Below are 22,737 nucleotides of genomic sequence, written 5' to 3'. Positions count from 1 at the left end.
TGGAGAGAAGGGTATGAAAATAAATGGCATGACTTCCACGCTGGCAACGAAAGGAAATGAAAAAGAGATTGGAAGGAAGTTAGAACCAGAAACCAGGAGTGCCGGTGAATACTTTCATATCAAAAAGCACTGTTTTCAGAAAAATGATACCAATATCACGGGCAGGGGGAGCACAGAATTCATATCAGCGGCTCTGGCTTCAATAACCACGGCCGAGATGGAAGATAGCCAGAGCTCCGAGATAACGCTGTCGGCGGCGCGAGCCCTGCCGGCCCGGCCCCATCCCCGTCCCCGTGCCCATGCCCGTGTCGGCCCCCCAGTGCCGGTCCCGGGCCCTCCCCCGGACCCCCACCCCGGCCCCCGGGAAGCGGGTCAGCCCGGTCCCGGTCCCTTGGTCGCGATCTCGGCCCCGGGGAAGCGGGTCAGCCGGGCCCCGGCCCCAGCCCCAGCCCTGAGCCTGGGCCCGGGTCCCGGTCCGCGTCCGCCGTCCGGAACCCTATCTCCGGCCCCATCTCTCGCCCCACCCCACCCCCACCCTGGCCCCCACCCCGGCCCCGGGGAACCGGGTCAGCCCGGCCCGAGACGGACCTGGCCGAGTTCCCGCGCACGGCCGCTAGAGGGCGCGATGCTTTCATGGAAAACGTGGGCCTGTTTTTCTCTCTCGGAACGTAAGCTGGGAACACGGCATAATGATTAAAACCTCAATCTCTCAAATTAAGCATAATGATTAAAGATCACAGCAAAGAAAAAATCTTTTAGTTTGCCCCTGGCATCGGCCAAATCATATCCTGAATAGCGGCAAAAGCTTGATGGATTTCTACAGCAAAGACAATGATTTGAGAGATTTCTAGTTGAGGGTAAGAGAAATGAAAACTAAAGCTGGGGAGATAAACCCCGGGCAGGGGCAAACTGACAGCTGGCCGCCCACCATCGCCACCAGATCCACTCAGTACTGCGCAGAGCAGGTCGCAAAGCACTCAGCACGCCTGGGGAAGGGGACTTATGCAAAGCTTAGGTCTTTCAGGACCAGCACACCTTTGACACCCCTCTGGCCAACACAAGCCAGGATTAAACAAGTTCTTCACACACAGAATGACGTGCAGAGAGCAGCCACCTTGGGGGACGTTTTTATCTAATAATCGTCTCGTCGGGGGAGACCTTTCCGTGTCTCTCTCTGTCGTGTCATTTTCTTTAGAAGCTGAAGTACATACACCACGCTGTGCCCTGCAGAGAGGGCTACACTCAGAATGTTCAGGAAAGCTCTGGCAAAAACTCTTCCGATTAACAGGAAAATATTGAAGAGTGGGTGATTCATCTTTTATTTGGTTCGAATAAATTGCCTTATAGAACAGCAGAACACACTAATTCCACAGTGACTCGAGCCCTGTCTGCATCTGAAAATGAATGTCTCCCCGGAGACCGTGGTATTTTGTAACTTAGAGCTTTGGAATTCACTTTATCCCTTAATAAAAACATAATCTCTTTATCCGAAAGTACGCTATTACTGCTAGTTTAGAAATCAATTATAAGGTAGGAAAATTAAGAATTATTCCATCGAATTTGCCTTCTCATATCCCCAAATAGGTTTTACTTACTCTGCTAGTTCATATCGAAACCTCCAATTCCTGCTGTTATCGGTCACTACAAATTCTTGAAGCTGATAAAGATATTCTCTCCTCTTGTCTTCATGAAGCAACTATTTTTTAAAAATGTATACATAAATAAAAATAGAGAATCCCTCAAAATGACCCCAAATACACTGTTCGATCACACTTGAAGTGATACACTCGTCCCCGGCAAGAACTGTATTCCCCTAATGCCTTCAATTCCATCCATCACCCGGGGTGGCTGTGAATTAATGTTGCTGGGAACAGACCTCACATGTACCCCTGAATGCTTCCAGCGTTCCCCCTGGTTCGAGTATGTGCTTGTGTGTTTCCACATGCCCCCAGCTCTTCCTTCTCTCATAATTTCCTGCCTGCAAACAACACGTATGTGTGTGTGTTCCGAAGACAACGCCGCTGCTGCTGCTTCCCGGGGAGCCGGCTCTGCTCGTGTTTGCCAGCACCACGAGAGGAAAGCTAGCCCAGTGCACCATGCACCCCAGCCTGTCAAGGGCAGCTCGTGGTCATGTGGATGCAAGTTAATTAGTTTCTCTAGGTCATTTTTAAAATCTTATTTTTACACTCATCATTCCTTTAGGAAAAAAATTAAAAAGGCAAGCAGGGAAGCAGCAATGTCTTGCAGAGAAAGCCCTTCATGCAGAACTGAGACTGGGTTTCAGCTGGGCTCTTCCCGTGGGCGACTCCAGGCACGTCGTGTGCTACCCTGGGGGGGCCTGGGCTCCTTCTTCCTCACAGAGCATGCTAGGCTACACGTCTACCACCCTCCACAGAATTAGGACTCCAAGGGACAGGGAGGTTACGAGGAAGGATATAAAAATATTTACCCATCACTGAAAGAACACCCACTGTAAAGACTGGATGGTTTACTTCAACCGGAGAAACCCAGACTAGCTGCTTTCTATTGTTCAGAGACAATACTGTTTCCACAGCCCAGGCTTTAAGAATTGTTTTGAAGAGGGAAGATTTTTTATTTTCAATCCTTCTTCCTACCTTTAGAAAATCATACAGGTGTTTAAGAATTCCTATTCGTACTTCATCCAGGTCCTTTAAAAATCCATTGAAGACGGGCACCAGGTCAGCTGCTGTGAGCTGGTCCCCGAGAATCACAGCCAGCTCGTGGATGGAGAAGGCCAGGGTCCGACGCACCTTCCACTGGCAGCGCACAGGAAGACACACGAGCCACAGAAAGCAAGCACACGGCCATGTTACCGAGAGCATAAGTAGCATTTCTAGAATAAACCTGACACTGCCGGGCACTGGCCACCAAGGGCTTCATTTCATCAGAGCCCCGTCCATATGCCAACGGCACCCACAGGAAATACAGGCCAGTGGGCCCCACCGCGCTCCTCTTTTCTTCCCCCATAGATGGCCCACCCCATTTCATGGGTGCCTCTGAAAGGGCTCCTTTTACCTGCACGTCGGAAGCCAGCGTTTCATACGTGTCTCTCAGGCAGTGCCAATTTTGCCTGCCCAGGGTGAGCGCCACCCCCGGGAGGCTGTAGGCGCAGTGTTTGGCTATGTCAATATCGACAGTCTGGGCGCGAGCAGGGTCGGTCATTGACACATACTGATCTAGCAGGGGTTGAGGTATTATATCCTGGGAAACAGCAGAGAAAGGAAACCATCATGCTTGCAGGAAAGAAGGAGAATGCTCAGGAAAAACAAGGAGTCTGGGATTTGGGGGTGAACAGCAAAGCAGAGATGTCAGGGGAAAAAGAGGCCTTGGGAAAACTCGGGGCTCTGGACTGGTGGACTTCTTGGTCTGCAGGTGAAATTTTCAACTTGGACCAAATGGTGCGAAAGCAAGGCCCACACTCATCTTTTCTCAATTTGGCTAACATCTGATATCCTAGAGAACAGTCTGGGCACCAAGGTTTGGTTAGTCTGATGCACCCAGCTCTTGAGAATGGAAACGATCTTCTCTTATAGCTGCCCAGCACCTAGAGCCCCGGCCTGGACATGCTGATCGCCACTAGCTTTTTCCAACTGATGGGACAGCGCCTTCCGACGACATCACCCACTTACCTTCTCTTCTGTTAGGACAAGGGGATACAATAATTTAAAACATTTAAGAGATCTTACACAGCACAAGAGCCTATCCACAAGATAGAACAAAGCCAAACATAGGTCAATCAAAGAATCTGTCAAAAACTTTTCAGGCAATAACAAAAAAAAACCCTGAAATGACTTGTATAAATAGACACTAAATGTTAATGTACAGAGGTTAATTTTTTTCTCCCATTTGACCTGCTTTATTAAAAATACTATTCTAGATTGTTCAAAAGGCTTTAGCACTCCTTTAGAATTTGTTTTTTGGTAAGTTAGAGAAGAAATATTAGCAACACAAAGAAGGAATGAAGTTATGTCATTAATATTGAGGGAAGAAAAATATCTGGTTTCCAATGGCCATTCTTAAATTTAACTCCCAGAAAAGGTGACGTTTTGAGCTGCTTTTCTTTTCAAGGCACAAACCTGTAATTTAGATTTATTCTCCTCGAGTGGGGAGGGGAGATGCCTCTGCTCCGTCTCCAGATGGTCAGTGGCCCCACCGCAGGGTTTGCTGAGGTCCTGCAGGGTTGATTGGACATGTTAGCAACTTACCCCAAACAGGGAGCCACCCTATCATTCTCCCCTCAAAGAACCCTCTCTCGGTGCTGGAAATGACCTCTGCAGACCAAGACCAGCGCTTCCCTGAAAGTCAGGGGTCTCTTTCCAGATGTTAAAGAAGACATTTGCACAGGTATAGATGGCATGGTCAGTGATTTGAAGGGCCAAGGCAAACAGCTACCACGCATTTTCATCTCCAGACTGGCTGAGGCCCTTAGAGAAGACAGGCTGATGTCCATGAGAAGCCACCACTTGAGTCTACACTGACCATTCTTTAAGCCCTAGGGTCCCAGGGTGGTTAACCAACCTGTTTTAAGAGTCACACGATTAAGACACAGACTACCGTGGACGGCAGAGTGAACAAGCACGTTCAGTATTCCTTGGGAGCTGGAGACGTGCAGCAACGTGGACCCATCAGGGCGGATGGACAGGCAAGGGGAAGACCTATCTAATTTGGGGGAAGACGTGGCCGATAAAGGAGTATTTACCTGGAAAACTGTCCTCAATTTTCACATGTACAAACCCTTCTAATGTTTGCTGATGAACCTTTACAGTAGGTTAACAATTAAAATGAGCAAGAACCCTCAACAGTGACATATTGGTCTCTGATCATTGATTACGTTGGCAGAGACGAACCTGTCCTTCTCCTCCACCCGTCACATGGGCTCCCACGTGCACTTGAAATGTCATCCTGTCTACCAGCTTAATGGATCCTGACAAATCAGCTCAATATATGACCCAGGAAAGTCGATTAATACACCAAGAGATGCTTCGTTTGCTCTGACGCACACTACCACAGCCTTCAATTCCCAAGATTTTCACTGAAATATATTGCTTATTTTAATAGAGGACAGGATAAAAGAGAAATATTTTGGCATGATAACCTAAGACCTCAATTTCTCCAAGTTCCTAAATTCATATATATTAACGTGTAATAAATCATTATTCTTCTTTCAGGAGTTAATCTGATTCCCAAGTCATCAGTGTAGTTGGCATGAAGAGTACTTCCTCCAGGAGCCACGTTAAGGGTTCAGTACACTACCACAAGTCAAAGCAACCTCAAAAGGCATTGTGAGGCCATCACCCCAGAAAACCACCGGGCAGTCAAAAGACACGGGTGAGAAGCAACAGGCCTCCCTGTACAGGGCGTCTCGCGACTCAGATGGTGCGCTAAGAAGGCAGGGTAGAAGCAGGGAGCGGGGTCAACGTTAAGGAGCCGAGTAAACCAGCCACCCAGCCTCAGCTGCTCTTCTGTCGTCTCTGCGAGACAACACCATCCTCATCATCTAAGCTCTGGGAGTTTTTTGGTCCCTTTTCCTTCTTTGGCGACTGGAAGCATCACATCCTGACTGATCCCAGTGGAACCTAAGAATCAAGCTGCAAATTCAAGAGCCCTGACATCCTACAACATAAACCGAAGGTCTGCTTGCATGAGCCCTTCAAAATCCTTCATGCAACAGAGTCAACTTGGAGAAATCTGCTCATTTCCCTTTCTTTCACTTCTGCGTGTGACAAAGAAGCCCCAGGCTGATCAGGTCGCCGTCACAGTAGACACAGCCATGCCTTTCTACCTAACTTGTGATTTCCACACTCCAGGCAACACGATAACAACAACCATTTTCTTGCCTATTTCTGAAAACAAACCAGCAAAACAGGATATCCCCTCAGTTCTTACTAATCGAAGACAACCGTCACAAACTCCTAAACATTTTATAGTCAAGCTTTTAAAAGTGGATCTTTTGTTTAGTTTTACTGGAGGAGGCCTAGAGGGGAAGGGAGGTGATAAGTCCATTCGGTTGCTAAGACTGAATTATCCACTGTGTGGACGGTGGAACAACTGGTACCCCGGCCTTAGAGACCACGGGCTTGAAGAGAAGATCCGTCATGGCACAGGAAATGAGGAGATGCCAGCACGCCGTGACTTTATGATCTTGGACCCCACCCTGATTTTAATTCTCGGATAGTCTCACCCCCACCTGTGAAGGACCCCAGCTCAAAGTAGTCAGAGCAAGTCACTAGGAGTTAGGAAGGCTTTAGAGCTTCCCACCCCTCACGAGCTGGGAAGCTACGGAGACTCAAAGTGCGAGGAAGCTGAGGGCCCCCTCCTCTCCCTGGATGCTGAGATCCCATCTCATGGGAGCTAGTTCCAGGCTGCAGGATAAAAGCTGCCGAGCTGCTGCTGGCTTTTCAAAGTCTCTCCTCCAGGAAATGGCAGCCAGTACCACTACTGGGGTGACCACGTGCCCAAAGAGCGTCTCCCGAGCGAGGGCCGGACGCGGTGGTCCATCTGCTGAGGCCAAGGCCAGCTTTCAGTTCTAGGAGCCGGGGAACCCACTTTGTGCTATTATGATTAAAAGCTGTAAAACAGCAGTGAAATCGGGCACGGATATGGTTAATCCCCACAAAGAACCGAGACTCGACAGCTTTGGAGAAGAGGGAGGTACTTGTTGGTCCCCCCCTCCTGTCTTTGTGGAGGAGAGTCAGGGTTATCAATCATCTGATTGACTGGTTGTCTAGTTATCCAAAACATGACCTTAAGAATAAAATTAAGTTTGCCGTTCATCATCTCTGCCAGCATATATTAATAAAAGAAAATGCAGCTTTGTGATTTCTGTCACGGCCTCGGCGGCAGAGGGCGAGGGCACGCACTTACTGGGCTTTGTAACGTCCTGGGCTCGGAGAGCTGCTCCTGCGAGGACGACGCCGGCAGAGCTGTCTGATTGGCAGAGGCGGGGCTGGGATCGGAAACGGACCCCGCGTTCCGACCTTCCGTCGCCTGGTGCTCGGGCTCATTCACAGAGTCAAGCTGTGCGGCTCTCAGAGCAGCTGATAAGACCTGGACCTGAGCTGCAGGAAGAGAAGGTTCAAGAATTTTAATAACTCTATTTGGTTTGTAGGGATTCACGTGAGAAGGGTCTTCACAACAAGACAGTCTGGAGGCGCGCGCACCACACGCGCACCTTCCGCACATCTGTCCCTGAGTAAGCGTGCTCCGGAGCCCCAGAATGAGCTCTCGGGGAGGTGGTGATATTTACGGCCATTAACTTTAACTATTCCAACTAAACGCCAGCCATGCACAGAGCATCCAATCTGAACACGAAACACCGCAAGGAGGACAATCAGAGCTCGCCTCCATCATCTCTCACAGAAAGACAACACGCTGTCCCTGAAGGCTAGTGTCTGGGAGGTCCACCTACTCGGCGAGGGGGTCCTGTTCCCCATGTATAAAGCAGGACGGCTGCCTTCTCCACACCCTCCCCCCACACACAGAAATCGATCCATGTCCGTACACACAGATGAGTCCCGATCTCGCTCACCAAGCCCCAAGGGCTATTCATTTGTCCACAGCATGACTGCTTGAGACCCTCCTAACAGTAGAGATGACATATTTCACACACCTTTCTGTAAAAACAATCTGATGTCCATGTCCCCAACCTTCAAGCACACACACGTACACACAATAGTTCCTATATCCTGTTTTCTATGAGTTAAATTCAATAGTCCTCAGGATTCAGTAAAATGTTTAGAGCTCATAGCTGGCTCCCCACTTGGCCTAGGACAAGGTCCCACCTACTTAGTGCAACCTATCAGGCCCTTCCAGATGGCCCAAGTCATCTTTCCAGCCACAGCCAGTCCACAAATCTCCAACATGTCGTTTATTTCTGAAACTTTTGGGGTCACGGATCCCTCTGAGCTCCGATGAAAGAGGCACGCACATAGCGCAAGGTTTTACAAATGATTTCAAGAAACTCATCCCTCTCCACTTCTCTGCAGTGTGGGTTCCTAGCTGTCATCTTCTGGGGCCCACATGAAATGCCGCCCGTTCTGCAAGGTGGTCTTCTCCCGGACATTTCCTCTGGCCCCAGGCATCCTGCCCTAGGCTGCCACAGAGCATCACGCTGCCTCCCGCCCTGGCCCCTGACACGCCTTGTACCGGTGGTCGTCTACGGAGCCCCCTCCACGAGATCGTGTGGCCGTCACTGCTGCCCCAGCCCCCAGCCCGGCGCCAGCACGGAGATGAACGCTGCTTTAGAAATGTGGTTTCCAAAAACAGACCTTTGTCTACAGCTGTTAACAGTGATATGTTACATGTGCTCATTCCTTCGGCAAACATTGACTTAATTTCCTTTATAAATTTAAAGAGAAAGAATAATCACAGGGCTAACTGGATTTTCACATTTCCTTTCCCGAAAGCTTCACAAATCTTTGCCCGGCAACAGCAGCAAGTGTTGTTTTTCCCAATCTCCCCAACCCAAGGAAGAATACAAATATAGCACTGTTTAGAGCAAGAAGAGGCGTGATAATGGATATGGATCGCGAGGCCTGGCTCCCAGATCAGACGCTCAGTGGGAGCACTAGTCATAACATGAAAAACACCCCAAAGAAGAAGTTGTACTTTCCCTTGCTGTACAGAGACAAAAACCTTAAAGTCTGGCTAAGGGCTGAGTTAATAAGCTCCAAAAGGAGCACCATCCTTAGCTGTTCATAACTAGAAAAGGCGCTATAACGTGGGAAATGATGTAACAGCGTCCAAGGAGCTAATAAAATTTCCACTGCTACAGATATGCCCACAAACTATCTGCCTTCCTATCAGAGCTGCCTTCCGCCTTGCACAGCTGCAAAACAAGGAGGCAGAATCCTGGCGGGGCCCTGCACAGAGGCGCCCAGTGCTCCGGCTGGGCTGACGCTGACAGACCCTCTCCTGGCCATCTGTGCACAGTGGACAGGAAGTGAGTACGCGCACGCACACACGCACAGGCGCAGCGCCACGCAGATCTGGCCAACGCACCAGAGACAGGCCCGTGTTTCTCTTCATCACGACGGACAACGTTTACCTTGAACGTCTGGATCGTTCATCAGATGCTCCTGCAAACTATCGAGGACTTTCTGAATCTCGCTCCCGGCCACGCAGCTGTGGCGCACAGTCTCGGGCCTGCTGCAGCCCTCCTCCTGCGGCCCAGCCTCACGCAGAAGCAGCTCTAGGTCCTTGCTGACGTCAGGGAGAGGAGTCCGCCAATAGAAGAAATTATTGAATGCATCCTCAGGACTCTCTGGGCCGGTGGAGGAGCCTGGTCCAGGGTGGCTGTGGACGGGGAGGCCGTTCCCATCAGGGAGCCTCAAGGAGGCACCAGCCTCGGGGCAAAGCCTGGTCAGCTCGGCTCTAGCCAAGGCAGAGTCTTCCGCTGAGTTTGCCACAAGGCCATCAGAGGAGCTGCTGACGCGCAGGAAATCGCTGGTTCCCGCTGACGTGCCTTCTGTGGGCAGGTCTGGCTCCGTGTGCACCAGCTTTGTGGAACTAGGTTAAGATTGAGGGGAGCACTTTTAGAGCCATGTAATGGACTGGAAGTAAAATGGGAAAAACTGAGCTCCTCACCCACCCAAGCCCGGTCCTCCTCTCTATTTGGCCACCCAAACCTGCTGTGTCTCCCAGGGCCAGAAGCTCACAACCTCACAAGAGCATAAAAGGTCCCATCAACCCCCTTTGCCCCCCCGGGAGAATGATGTGCACTGAAAATGCCACGCAAAAGTTCAGCCGATCCCTCCACTCTAGTCAAGCGGTGGAGGAGCCCTGGCTTCTGCTGACACGCCCTCAGTGGGCAGCCTGCATGCGCTCACTGCTCGTCACTCCCTCCACCAGGGGGCAGCCACTGGGACACAAAAGCCACCAAAACCACTGGGAGAGCCCTGAAGAGGAAGGTGCGGCACACACACAGCAGGAGCTCAGTGAATTTTGATGGACTGACGGAGGGAAGGGCGCACCAACGGTAAAAAGGACGTGTACTCGCGGAGACGTAAAGTACTCCTCTCCAGCTCCGGTGTGAGGTTAGCGTGGGACAGATGCTTTCCAACGACCTCAGATGGTCTGGTTGGTGTGTACCCATCAACCTCCGAGGAAAGACGAAAAACTCCACGATCAATCACTAGAACTTACTAGAAAGCCAGGAGAGCATCCACTAATGGTGGGTCAGGACCGTCACCTGTACGTGCAGGTAACATCCTGTGTTTATGGGCATGTAACATCCCACGGCACAAACGGACATTTGGGAGACCTCACATCTTCCCTACGTAAATTACCCAAAGAACTTCATTAATCAAAAAGTAAGAGAAAATTTTCTTTATAGGTTATTTAATCACTACTCTCAATGAATATTTTATCTAAATTTAGGAGACACAGTAGCTTCATTATTTATAACCCGGTAGTCATGTTTCAAAATCATTATTGCAATTACTTTTGCTTCTTTACATAATTAAAGCTCTAATATCCCATCTTGCCCAGAAGGTCACTGTTACTAAAACTCCAGACAAGATAATTGCTAAAATTTTAGGTGGACGCTTGAGGTGAAGCACGGGCCCTGGTAATTATCCTGCTTGGAGCTCACCAGGCTGAGGAAGTGTTACCACAACTGCCTGCACTGGGTGACCCGGAGGTGAGATCAGAGTCCAAATCCTGAGCCGGCGGTCGGATGCTCAGAGTGCCGTCTTCTCGAATATAGAGGCCGGCCCTGGAGGGGTTCGCGAAGGTGGAAATGAAGGGGCCCAGGGACTGGAAGGCAGCCTGGCGCACCTGGAAACAGAGAGCACAGCATGGTGAATGTGGCGTCGGCCAGGTCTGACCCCAGGCCGGGCAGCTGGCCAACCACCAGGCTAGTCGCTGTCCGCCACATTATGTCCAAGCAGATATGCTGCTTTCTAAGACGGTCTCCAAATTCCAAATCAACTATTTTCAACAGAAAATAAGGAAAAATTTAGTACCATCATGCAGTTTTTATTCTTCTAGAATTTTAATTCCACATCAAACGAGTCCAGACTTCATAAAGCGCCTGACCAGACGGTATTAATCGTGACAGGCATGTTTGTGAGAGTAACGGCAAAGGTGACTCTCCGGTTAGTGTTTCCCTTCTCACTTCTCGTCTCTATGATGTCCAGTCACTACAAATGTTAGGGTACCTGCCACCTTCCTCGCAGGCACCAAAGCTTTGGAGATTTCAAGAGCTCCGATCCCCACGAGGTCTAAGTAAGCCAATCAGGAACCAAAAAGACAAAATACATAGTCACTAGTCCAGAGGCCAAGATGAGGTCAGTCGGCCTGCGGTGGCGGCTGCTGGCCAGCGCTGCCGAGCTGCCCGCACTCACCCATCGGCAGGGGTCACTGATGAGCTTGATGAAGAGGGGTGACAGCTGGGCTCTGCGGACCTCTGGGGACGCACTGTAGGACACCGCCATGAAGCACTCCGCGCAGGCTTTCCGCATCCCCCAAACATTATCTGAGCAGAGCTCAAAAAACTTTGGGATCTACCAAAGCAAATAAAATCATGTACTCAAACCTGGTTACCCTGGCGAAGGGCGGAACTTTTTAATGATGTAATTAAGGCACAGCCGTAAATAAAGGACAGAGAAGAGGGAAATATATACTAGTCTAAAAGGAATCATTTGAGACAAACAGGAATTACGGTAAGAAGAATAAAGAAACATTACCTCTTAATTGTAGTAAATGACTTGGTTAAAAGGCAGAATGACCAATATTCACATGGCAAGTGCTACGTGAATTACATAGAGAAAAATTGTCAAATGACCTTGAAATTGAGTGGCTATCCCAACTAGTTCACCCATCCAGCTATTCCGCTCTTTGACTAGGGTCCTTTAGTGATAGAAGGTATATTGTTAAAAAACTGATAGTAATACCAGTAATTCCTGTTCACAGAAATGCAAATTGTGTCCAGTGGAATGTACTTGACTATCACTCTGGATGCAGAGCAATTTTGAGTCCCCTTGCAAGGTCGCTTCAGTGTCCCCTGGTCTGACCACCCACGTGTGGTACTTTGAGTTCTCCATTAAGCCAGGTGTTGTATCTTACTGCTTCCCTCATGAATAAATGACTTAAATAAAATCTTTGGCATGTTTGCTTTCTATCTGTATGAATGATCACACTGTCTTTTAAAATTTATCCCTTAATGGGGCGCCTGGGTGGCTCAGTTGGTTAAGCATCTGACTCTTGATTTTGACTCAGGTCATGATCTCAGGGTCGTGGGACAGAGCCTCGTGTCAGGCTCTGCACTGGGTGTGGAGCCTGCTTAAGATTCTCTCTCTCTCCCTCTCCCTCTGCCCCTTCCCTCTGCTCCCATGCTCTCTTTCTCTAAAAAAAATATAAAAAAATAAAATTTATCCTTTAAAAATGAGGCTGTTTTTTACATCCTAATGTAAAATAATCAGCCAAAAGCTCCACAGATGGGAATATATGATCATGGAAATACCCACCCACAGGAAGGCTCGTATATTGGTCACTGCTGTTGTTCATTCAGATAATTAAGTACAAGACAACACTCACTGTACATTCAGAACGACAGCCCACTAAAAATTATTTTGGTGTCAGAACTATGTTGACATGGCTTGCACTTGAAATAAAATGAGCATCTGAACTTAAATTTAAAAATCAATTTAAAGAGTACACTTTTTGAGGTTAAATTCTAACCATACGGGTTAGATATCCTGTCCAATAAAAGTCAAATAAAAGCACAGGCTGGATACCCTGTCCAATAAAAGTGGCAAGGACTCGTTTAGCATAGTTCTGCGTAGGCACCGGGAAAACGGAGAGGAACATGATAGGGTGAAGACCCCACATCGGCACCACCATAATGAGGTGTGATAAGAGACATGCACGTACTCTGAGCACAATGTTATGGGGATGCTGAAAAGGGAGAAATTAATTCTCTCTGGCACAGTGGGTAGGTGAGTCTAGACAAGGAGAGGCATATGCACATTCAGGCTGGGTTTAAAGTGTGAGTTGGGTCACACCAGGTGGGGAAGACTCTGGAAAGAGAGGTGCAGTAATGAGCAGAGGTGTGGAAGGGGGAGAGCAGAAAGCCTCAAGGGAGCTGAAAAGCCACCCGCTGGCTAATGAAGTGGTTCTCCACCCTGCTGTGCCTCCGAATCACGGCGGGGGGGGGGGGGGGGGAGTTATCAGAAATGCAGACCCCCGGGACTTACCTGCCTCCCCCGCCTCCCCACCCACCCCATGAATCAAATGCATGGCCAAAGGTAAGACCTGCCCAGGCCAGGACAGTGTTCAGACCTGAGGAAGGTAGCTGGAGGTGAGGCAGGAAAGGCACTTACAAGAGGACCCAAAAGGCCAAAAGGGATCTGGACTTTAACCTGTAACCTAGAAAAATCCCAGTGGTCCTGAAGCCCAGGAGTGAGATGGTAGAACAGTGTTCTAGAAAGAGCAGTGGAAAGGAGACAGAGGAGCTTAGACAGTGAGAAGAGACCAGGGAAAGCGACCACTGAGGAGGGGACAGCAAAAGCCCACAGGAAAGTGGGCTGGGGTTACGCCCACGCCATTCCACGGACCAGCTGCCTAACGCTTATGAAAAACGTTAGCTTTAGAAGTCAAGAAATTTGGAACAGGTGAATGCGAAATTGAGCTGTCATTCCAAAGTAACAGATTCACAAATACAAAACTTCACAACTGATTTTAAAAGTGCCCTAAGAAATGCACTAGCAATTATGATTGGCAAAACTTCACATACCAGAAATTTCTCAGTGGCTTCTTGTCCAACGGCATGACAAATATCACCAAAATTTGTAGCACACACCTTAAAAAGGCAAAAGGCATACCCGTTATTCTCTGCTTCCCTTTTGTCTTACCAAATTGTGACAGCTAACAAGCAGAAGCCTCAGGGGCAATGACTCCTCTAGTCAGGCACCTAACAAGCACTTACCGAGCCCGCCGCCCACACGGCCTAGCCCGATGCCTCTGGTGCATTGGAAACAGAAGATTTACAGCAGAGTACCAAATCCTAGCACTTTCTGGCTCCTAATTGATCTCAATACATAATGCATTTGGTTAGCAATAAAGCAAAAGAGACCCTTAATATTCTCTGCATGGTAAATGAGACCTATCTTCTTGCCGATGCGTCATGAGGAGAGACCAGAGGGAAGAGCGCCAGTCACGCAGCGAGGAGGAGGAGGACAAGGAGGCTGTTCAGGGAGGTGTGGCAATGGCCTTTGAAAGGAAGACTCTAGTAACCAAGTGAACAAGGGACTCAAAGGGAAGGGGAGCGCAGGGGTTGGCATTAGAAGGTACGGCAAAGGTAAGAGGGTTCCAGACAAAGCAGGCCAGATAACGAAAGACAGTGCAGGTCACAGCAACGGCATCTAACTGCAACCAACAAGGTCCCAGAGCTGGTCCTCCTGTGTCTAAGAGCAACAGGCTTACTCTCACAGGCTCTCGTCTCCAGGTCCCTAGCACGCCCTAGTTTCAGTAAAAATGGGCAACGCTGCTCACACATTTTCCTCACACAGGTCCCAGGGGCCACATTTCTCGTCCAGCCTGCATCTACTGAAGAAGTCAGGACACTTCCAAGGGATGGATTTTGAATTTTCTAACTTTTTAAATTTTTCAAGTTTTGATACTATATGTCCCAACCTTCCGAACTTGAAAGAACTTCCCATCAGCACACAATTCGCAGAATCGAGGGAGCAGCAGGCGTTCAACTGTGCTCTTGCTCAGCACTGAAGCCAATTTGCAGATTATCTATAAAAAGAGAAAAATCAGAGTCACTTGAAATATCAAAGCACATGTATTGCACGTATTACTAATTAAATTCCAAAAGCTGATATTCAAAATATTGCCAAAATACCCAGGAAGTAAACACAGAGAACACCTTCTTTTGAGTTTTGTCAAGTGATACAATCAATAGAATGCCAAATATTCCTCAAAGTTTACTGAGGTAACAAGTCTGTCTGAAGCTCAGAGTTGCCATTTGCCGTACCTAGCATATATCTGAAACATCCACGAACAATTGGTGCATGCTAACTCATTTTACTCTCCCTAAACCGTATGACCTGGGTATTATTTATCCTCACTTTCGCAGATAAAAACACGAACACTCAAAGAGGCTAGGTGATATGACCAAAACCCAGCAGCAGTGAGGCAGGACACACAGTGACAGCTGGTCAGAGAGTAAAAATGACTGGTAGGCAATCGAGCGATCGCACTACTGGGTATTTACACCAAAAATACAAAAACACGAATTCAAATGAATAGCTGCACCCCTATGTTTACTGCAGCACTATTTACAGTAGCCAAAGTATGGAAACAGCCCAAGTGTCCATTGATAGATGACTGTGTACAGAAGATGTGGTATACACACACACACACACACACACACACACACACACACACCAGAATATTATTCAGCCATCAAAAAGAATGAAATCTTGCCATTTGCAATGACATGGATGGAGCTAAAGGGTATTATGCTAAGCAAAATAAGTCAGTCAGAGAAAGACCAATACCATATGATTTCACTCATATGTGGAATTCAAGAAACAAAACAAATGAGCAAAGGAAAAAAGAGAGAGAGAGGGAGACCAAGAAACAGACTCTTAACTACAGAAAACACACTGCTGGTCTCTGGAGGGGAGGTGGGGGGGCTGGGGAAACAAGGGATGGGGATGAAGGAGGGTACCTGTCACAATGAACATCAGGTGACGTATGAAAGTGCTGAATCACTGGGTTGTATACCTGAGACTAACATTACACTGTATGTTAACCACACTGCAATTAACATAAATAAAATAAAAAGAAAATGATTGGTAGACACTGGAGAGGGACCAAGTGCTGGTGGAAACTAAGGGAAGGCAGGTCCTTGAGAGAAGGAGCCATGCTGGGTACAATGTGCATTGCTGCTGCTTTTCTGCCCAAGCACACACCCCGTTCTGCCTGGCTATGTAGCTGGACCTCAAGCAAAAGTTACAGCTTTACTGGCTTGAAAAGTCAAAGAACACAGTGAGGTTGCCAGAGCAGCCGACAAGTGAGGGTAGAAATCCTGGGAAGGAAGGAAAGAGGGAGATAAAAAAGGGAGAGCCCCCAAATCTGTGATTAAATACTACTCTAATCCTTGGCTGAACTTGGAGCTGTGCATACACAGAGGAGATGGTGAGGTTCATAGAAAAAAGCCAATTGCTTGAAGGCAGAAGGAACTGAGTAGTTTCAGCTGCTGACACTTGCAGAGGAAAGAGAATCTGAACTGTTTGCTACAACAAAGTGAACACTCTTTAGAAGAAAATAACAGAATCCAGAGTTTCTACAATGTTTCACAAGGAAGCTAACAGGAGACAATGAAAAATTCATAGACATTACACTTACCATGATGAACACTGGGTAATGTATAGAATTGCTGAATCACTACACTGTACACCTGAAACTAATATAACTCTGTATGTTGATTACACTAGAATTAAAATTTAAAACAATATTGAAAAAATAAAAACAAAACAAATATCTAGAAAAAATCCATCGACGTGAGAGGAAATAAGAAAATGTGACCCACAGTCAAGAAAAATATAAGTCAACAGAAACAAACTCACAGAAGATCCAGATGTTAGCATTAGCAGACTTTATAAAGACTTTAAAGCAGCTGTTATAAATATGCTCAAAGACTAAAAGGAAATAGAGTCATAACGAATGAACAGATAAGAAATCTCATCAAAGAAATGGACACTATAAAAAAGAACCAAGCCTGCTGGTAATAACACAGTAGCTTGGTGTGGCATACCCTCTGGCACATAACAATTGCAGAATCTTGAAAAAAAATTATAAACAACCATTTGAGAACCCTGGAGGGCAACCAAAAGGCAGAAGCTAGAGGGGAGGTTATCCTTCAAAGATGAACTACAATGGGAAAGATTTGGAAGATGGGTCCAAAATCTGTGTATTCCATTTGCTGAGATCTCTGGCTGACTGCTAAATTATACATGCATGGGAAAGATCCCCGGGGATCCAGCAAAGGAGCAGTAGCCAGAAACAAAGTAAACTGAGAAGAGATTTCAGCAGTTGCTCACCACCAAGGAGAGAGCAGGGAGGTAGAGACCAGACAAGACACATGCCTGCTACACTAAAAATCACTCTAGAGCACTTTATAAAATGAAACAGACATCTATTACAAAAAAAAAAATCACTTTAGAGAAATAAAACAGAATCCAGAGTCTCTGCAGTGTATCACTTATAATGTCTGGTGTTCAATTAAAAATCACTACCTATGTGTTGACAGGAAAAGGTGACCCATAATAAAGAAAAAAAGCAGTCAACAGAAATCAACACCAAGATGATCCAAATGTCACAACTGTCGGACAAGGACTTTTTAAAAGCTCCTATAAATATATTCAAGGATTAAGAGGAAAATGCAAGCATAAAGAACATAAAGAATCGCTGTATCACAGAGATACAGAAACTATAAAAAAGGTCAGAGTGGAAATTCTAGAGCTGAAAGATACAATAACTGAAATTAAAATCCTAATGGGAAGACCTACCAGCAGGTCAGAGATGACAAGAGTCACTGAACTTAAAGACAGATCAATAAAAATGATCAAATCTGAACATCAGAGAGAAAAATGACTAAAACAAGAAAAAAAGAACCTCAAAGACCTGTGGGGAACAGGAAGCACCCCAACTTTGTGTAATCTGAGTCCCAGACTGAAAGGAGAAAGAGAATGGTGCAGGAAAAAAAGTACTCAGAGGAACACTAGCCCAAAACTTCCCAAATCAGGTGAAAAGCATCAACACGTAACTCCAAGGAGTTCACTAAATGCAAAGCAGGGTAAGCATTTGCTCTGCAAAGATGAAGAGAAAAATCTTAAGAGCAGTCAGAGAAAAGAAGGATGTTATAAATATAGTACAGTATGAATGACAGCTGACTTCTCCAGAAGACGACAGGATGAGATTTTAAAGCGATGCCAGAAAAAAACAAAAACAAACCAATCAATCCACAAGTCAATATCCAGTAAAACTATCAGTGAAAAGTGAAGGCAAAATAAAGGCATTTTTGGATAAATACAGAAATCTCACCCTCAGTCAATCAAGCTAAAAAAATTACTTAAGTTCTTTAGGCTGAAAGTATGATACCAGATGGAAACTCAGATCCAGGGAAGAAAGGAAGAGTACCAAAAATGGTAAAAATGTGAGTATAAAAGGCTATTTTTTTTCTCTTTTCTTAATTTCTTCAAGAGATATAACTGTTTAAATCAAAATTTATAATATTGTATTACCAGGTTCATGATGGACGTACATGTCATAATGTATATGAAAACAATAGAGGGGTAGAGGGAGTAAGTAGAACAACATTGTTGCAGGGTGCTACAGTTTTTGAAAGTCCTCACAGAGGAGTTAAAATATAGTACTACGAAAATACTCAACTAATCCAAAAGGCGGCAGGAAAGAATAGAGGAACAAAACCAGATGAGACAAATGGGGAAAAAAATACCAAGATGGTAGAATTAAGTCCAAAATTAATCAATAATTATATTAAACATAAACAGACGGAAGACTCCAATAAAAAAGCAGAAACTGCCGGACAGGATATAAAAGCAAGGCCCACCTCCATGCTAATGAAAGCAGGAACACGTTAAACATAAAGATATTTGCAGATTACTATTAGAGGTAATGTCATTCCTTAATAAAAGGGTTGATATAGCACAAAGATATAAACATAAAAGCTTTACATGCTTAAAAGGGAAAAGATGGACTTAAAAACAGCTTTTCCTCCTTAATAATCTAGAAAAATATAAGCAAACTGAACTGAAATAAATAGAAGGAAGGAAATAATAAACAGTAGATGTCAATGAAAAAGAAAATAATAATGAAATCAACAAAACCAAAAATAGATTATTTGAAAATATCAATAAAATTGATAAAGCCCTAGCAAGACTGATCAAGAAAGAAAAAAAGGGGGGAGAAAACACAAATTACCAATATCATAAGTGAAAGGGGAAAATACTACAGATCTTACAGGCATGAAAGGGATAAGGAAATATTTTTTTTAAAGATCTTATATGTTTGAGAGAGAGATGGAGAGCATGAGCATGAGCAGGGGTGGGGAGGGGCAGAGGGAGATCCCCACTGAGCGGGCAGCCAGATGCACGGCTCGATCACAGGACCCTGGGATCATGACCTGAGCCAAAGGCAGACGCTTAACTGACTGAGCCACCCAGGCATCCCAAAAGGGATAAGGAAATATTATAAGCAACATTAGTCCAATAAATTTAACAACCTAGATGAAATTAATAAACTCCCTAAAATGCAAACTTACCTTATGACATAGATGAAATAACAAATCTGAATACCCCCATATCTGAATTAGATTTGCTATCAAAAACCATCTCACAGGGGCGCCTGGGTAGCGCAGTCGTTAAAGTGTCTGCCTTCGGCTCAGGGCGTGATCCCGGCGTGCCAGGATCGAGTCCCACATCGGGCTCCTCCGCTATGAGCCTGCTTCTTCCTCTCCCACTCCCCCTGCTGTGTTCCCTCTCTCGCTGGCTGTCTCTCTGTCACATAAATAAATAAAATCTTTAAAAAAAAAAAAAAAAAAAAAACCATCTCACAAAGACTACCCTAGGACCAGAGGTTTTACTGGTAAATTCTAACAAATACTTATGGGAAAAACAACACCAATTTTGAATAAAATCTTTCAGAAAACAGAAGAGCAAGGAATGTTTTCCAACTCATTTTTTGAGGCCCAAATAACCCAGATTCTAAAACATAAACATAATTAATTCTAAAACAAAAACATAATAGGAAAAGAAAATTGTTTACAATAGTCCTCTTGAACACAGATATGAAAATGAACAACAAAATGTAATAAGCAAATAATGGAGGAGGGAGCACTCTTCATGGTGGAAGATCAACTTGAACCATCAACGGACACCATACTAGTAGGTGGAAGTCTGATGAAAAGCACACTCACAAAGTCTCAAAGTGACTCCCTTCTTATGTCCAGAGGGGAAAGCAGTACATAAAAACTGGGCAGACACCACCTCTATCTCCGAAGTCACCAGTTAACGACCGCCAAAGTCAGAACACACTGGTATTGGGCCTCCCGCTGTGACACATGAGAGCACATTTCTTCACCTTTCTTCTACCTAATCACAAGGAAACATCAGATAAACCCAAACTGGGAGACATTCTACCCAAGAACTGGCCTGCACTCTTCCAACAGGTTAATGTTACAAAATTCAAAGGCTCAGGATGTGTTCCAGATACAAGGAGACCAAAGTGTTGTGACAATTCCATGCATTGTGTGATCCTGGACAGGATCCCGGACAAATGACAACATCCACACGTGAACTTTGGATGAGATATTAGCATTGTATCAAAGTTAGACTCCCTGATTTTGATCAATGTGCTATGGTTGTTTAAGAGAGTATTTCCTCGTTTTTAGGAAATACACACTGAAAAAATTGAGACTGAATGGGCATAATGCCTCCAATTTCCTCTCAAATGGCTCAGAAAAATACATATACATACGTGTGTGTGTGTGTGTGTGTGCGCGCGCGCGCACGTGTGTAAGGAGAGAGACTGTAATAAACTACGAGAGTACCTGGACAGAGCGTATACAAGAGCTCAAGAGTTCGTTCCTGAACATTTTCTACACGTTTAAAATGAAAACAAAATGAAAAATCACCCCCCCCAATTTTTTAAGAACACTCCCACTCCCCCCGCCACAAAAGAAAAACAGATGGAAGGAGGAAGTGGGGGAAGGACTCCCTGTCTCTGTGGCCTTAGCAGAAAAAGGTCCTGGGTTAGCAGCTCACCCACGACTCTCCTTGGAATCTGCACACAGCAAACAGGAGGGAAAAACACACTGACTGGCGGGAAAGGGGGGAGGGGAGGGGAAATTATCCCCACGACACGAAAAGGCTCGCGTCTTCCGAGCTCGGAGGACACATCTCTCTGACCTGACTCGAGGCAGAGTTGGACGGAGTGGTGGCCACAATAAATGAGCATGCAAAGCTCCCGTATCCAGGGTAACAGGCAACTGAAGAGTGCCCAGTATCTCTGTCTACCCCTCTCCATCTGCCACACCCACATGACCTTATTACTACCCGTATAAAACAAATCCAGAATCATTAAAAGCCAGCCAGCACACCAAGTGACAAGAACTGATATTCGTGTGGTCCTGGGAACTACTTGCTCGGAACGATGATCTTCACTTAGTTGCTTGGAGCCAACTATTCTTTATAACACACAACCACAACATTCTTTTTAAATAAACGCACAAATACAAATGAGCTTAAAAATAGGAATGACGACAAAAAATGAGGAAGCCTTAATGTGAAAACGTGTTGAGAGAGAAAAATAGGCTTCTGACAATTAGTTATAATCTCAGAATGCTAATGGCCTTCCTGCAAGCAAGAGGAATTATAATTGGTCTCTGGTGGCCTGTTTATGCTGTCTAGATATAATTACAGGATGCAGTGCTTCCAGTTTTTACCGATTCATTCATTCAACAACTAACATTTATTTAGTACTGACTGGGCCTGGCACTGTGCTGGGTGCCGACGGCGGAAAGACACCTGTGTTTAGAAGCTCACACTTCTGAAGGAGAAATAAACAAGTCAAGTTCACAGTTCGATTGCTAAATGACAGAAGACAGATATGAAGCCAGCCTGCTGACTGCATGAAGGAGGGAGTCACGGATGCTGTCTGCCATCTACAGAGAGATTTCACAAACCAAAATGCACATGTCTGTGAGAAAGCAGGCTATAAGAAACCAGCCTGTAATTTACACTGCATAACTCAATTTAAAAATGCCCAGGCCGTGTCTACGAGGCTACCTCTGATTTCCCTAATCAAGCATGCACTAGGGTTGTTGGCACCAGAATCAACTGATTGTAACCCCCAACGAGCATGAAAAGGCGAGAGCACAGGCGCACATCTGCCTACAGAGGCGCACAGGCTCCTCCGGGCGAGAAGCAATCCCTTTGGAACCGCACGGTTCTGGGAGGGTGCGTGTTTATGGAGGGTCGGCTGTAGCAACATTCACACCACGTGGCTGGAAAGAAAGCCCACAGCAAGCGGCAGGACCGGCTTCCCTCCTCACCCATTACCCTCCTCACCGGCACATGGGGATGCCCACCGTGTTTGGGGGGTCACTCACAGACCTGCTGGGAACCCTGCCCTCCTCGGGGAGCTCTCCAAACCACACATGGGGGCTGCTTCTCCTTGAGGAATGAAAGCCACTGTCTCTATCCATCCTGTCATTTCCTAGCTAACGAGAACAGCGCCCTCTGCCCTCCGCGCACCCAAGGGGTGAGACCCATCCAGGACCGGACCCCCTTGGCCTCGGGGCTCTGGGAAAGGAACACAGGCCAGCTTCAGAATCCGACCAAAGCATGCAGGGACCTGACAAGGCACCCCGACTCCTGCTTCCAACAGGGCTCTGTGGGGAGAGAAGTGGAGCTCCTCCAGAAACATCCTGAACTGTAGGTGCACCTCGGCCTCAGCAGGGTTCAAGACTAGTTGTTCTCGGCAGCCACATCTGGAAGCTTACACATTCAAGGAACGATACCAGCCACTCACTTAGAATGAAAAATACAATTTATGTGAACTAATTTGTTCTGTAAGTGATTCGTGGAGATAGCTTTTTGAAGGCTTGTTATATTTTTCCAAATATTTTCACCAGAAGAAGAAAAAGAGGGAGGAGGTGGAGGAGGAGGGGGAGAAAAAGAA

At 46.4% G+C, this 22,737-nt stretch overlaps 1 protein-coding gene across 1 annotated transcript in view; it reads right to left on the bottom strand.

Moving 5' to 3' along the window:
* LOC113258763 (serine/threonine-protein phosphatase 4 regulatory subunit 1-like) overlaps positions 1 to 22,737 on the bottom strand; it is a 79,684-nt gene that overhangs the window by 6,216 nt on the left and 50,731 nt on the right. Inside the window, exons 7-16 of the mRNA XM_026503802.4 lie at positions 14,656 to 14,763; positions 13,757 to 13,822; positions 11,367 to 11,525; positions 10,613 to 10,797; positions 9,068 to 9,528; positions 6,886 to 7,079; positions 4,098 to 4,193; positions 3,037 to 3,222; positions 2,616 to 2,777; positions 1,596 to 1,696 (exon numbers count right to left, since the gene is read on the bottom strand). Coding sequence (XP_026359587.1) covers positions 1,596 to 1,696; positions 2,616 to 2,777; positions 3,037 to 3,222; positions 4,098 to 4,193; positions 6,886 to 7,079; positions 9,068 to 9,528; positions 10,613 to 10,797; positions 11,367 to 11,525; positions 13,757 to 13,822; positions 14,656 to 14,763 — 1,718 coding nt within the window. The remainder of the gene's footprint in view (positions 1 to 1,595; positions 1,697 to 2,615; positions 2,778 to 3,036; positions 3,223 to 4,097; positions 4,194 to 6,885; positions 7,080 to 9,067; positions 9,529 to 10,612; positions 10,798 to 11,366; positions 11,526 to 13,756; positions 13,823 to 14,655; positions 14,764 to 22,737) is intronic.

The sequence above is a fragment of the Ursus arctos genome, unplaced genomic scaffold (genome assembly GCF_023065955.2).
Source record: "Ursus arctos isolate Adak ecotype North America unplaced genomic scaffold, UrsArc2.0 scaffold_16, whole genome shotgun sequence".
In the NCBI taxonomy this organism is placed as follows: domain Eukaryota; kingdom Metazoa; phylum Chordata; class Mammalia; order Carnivora; family Ursidae; genus Ursus; species Ursus arctos.
Note: the sequence above shows the minus strand (reverse complement) of the source record. Positions and strands in the feature narration are given on the sequence as shown.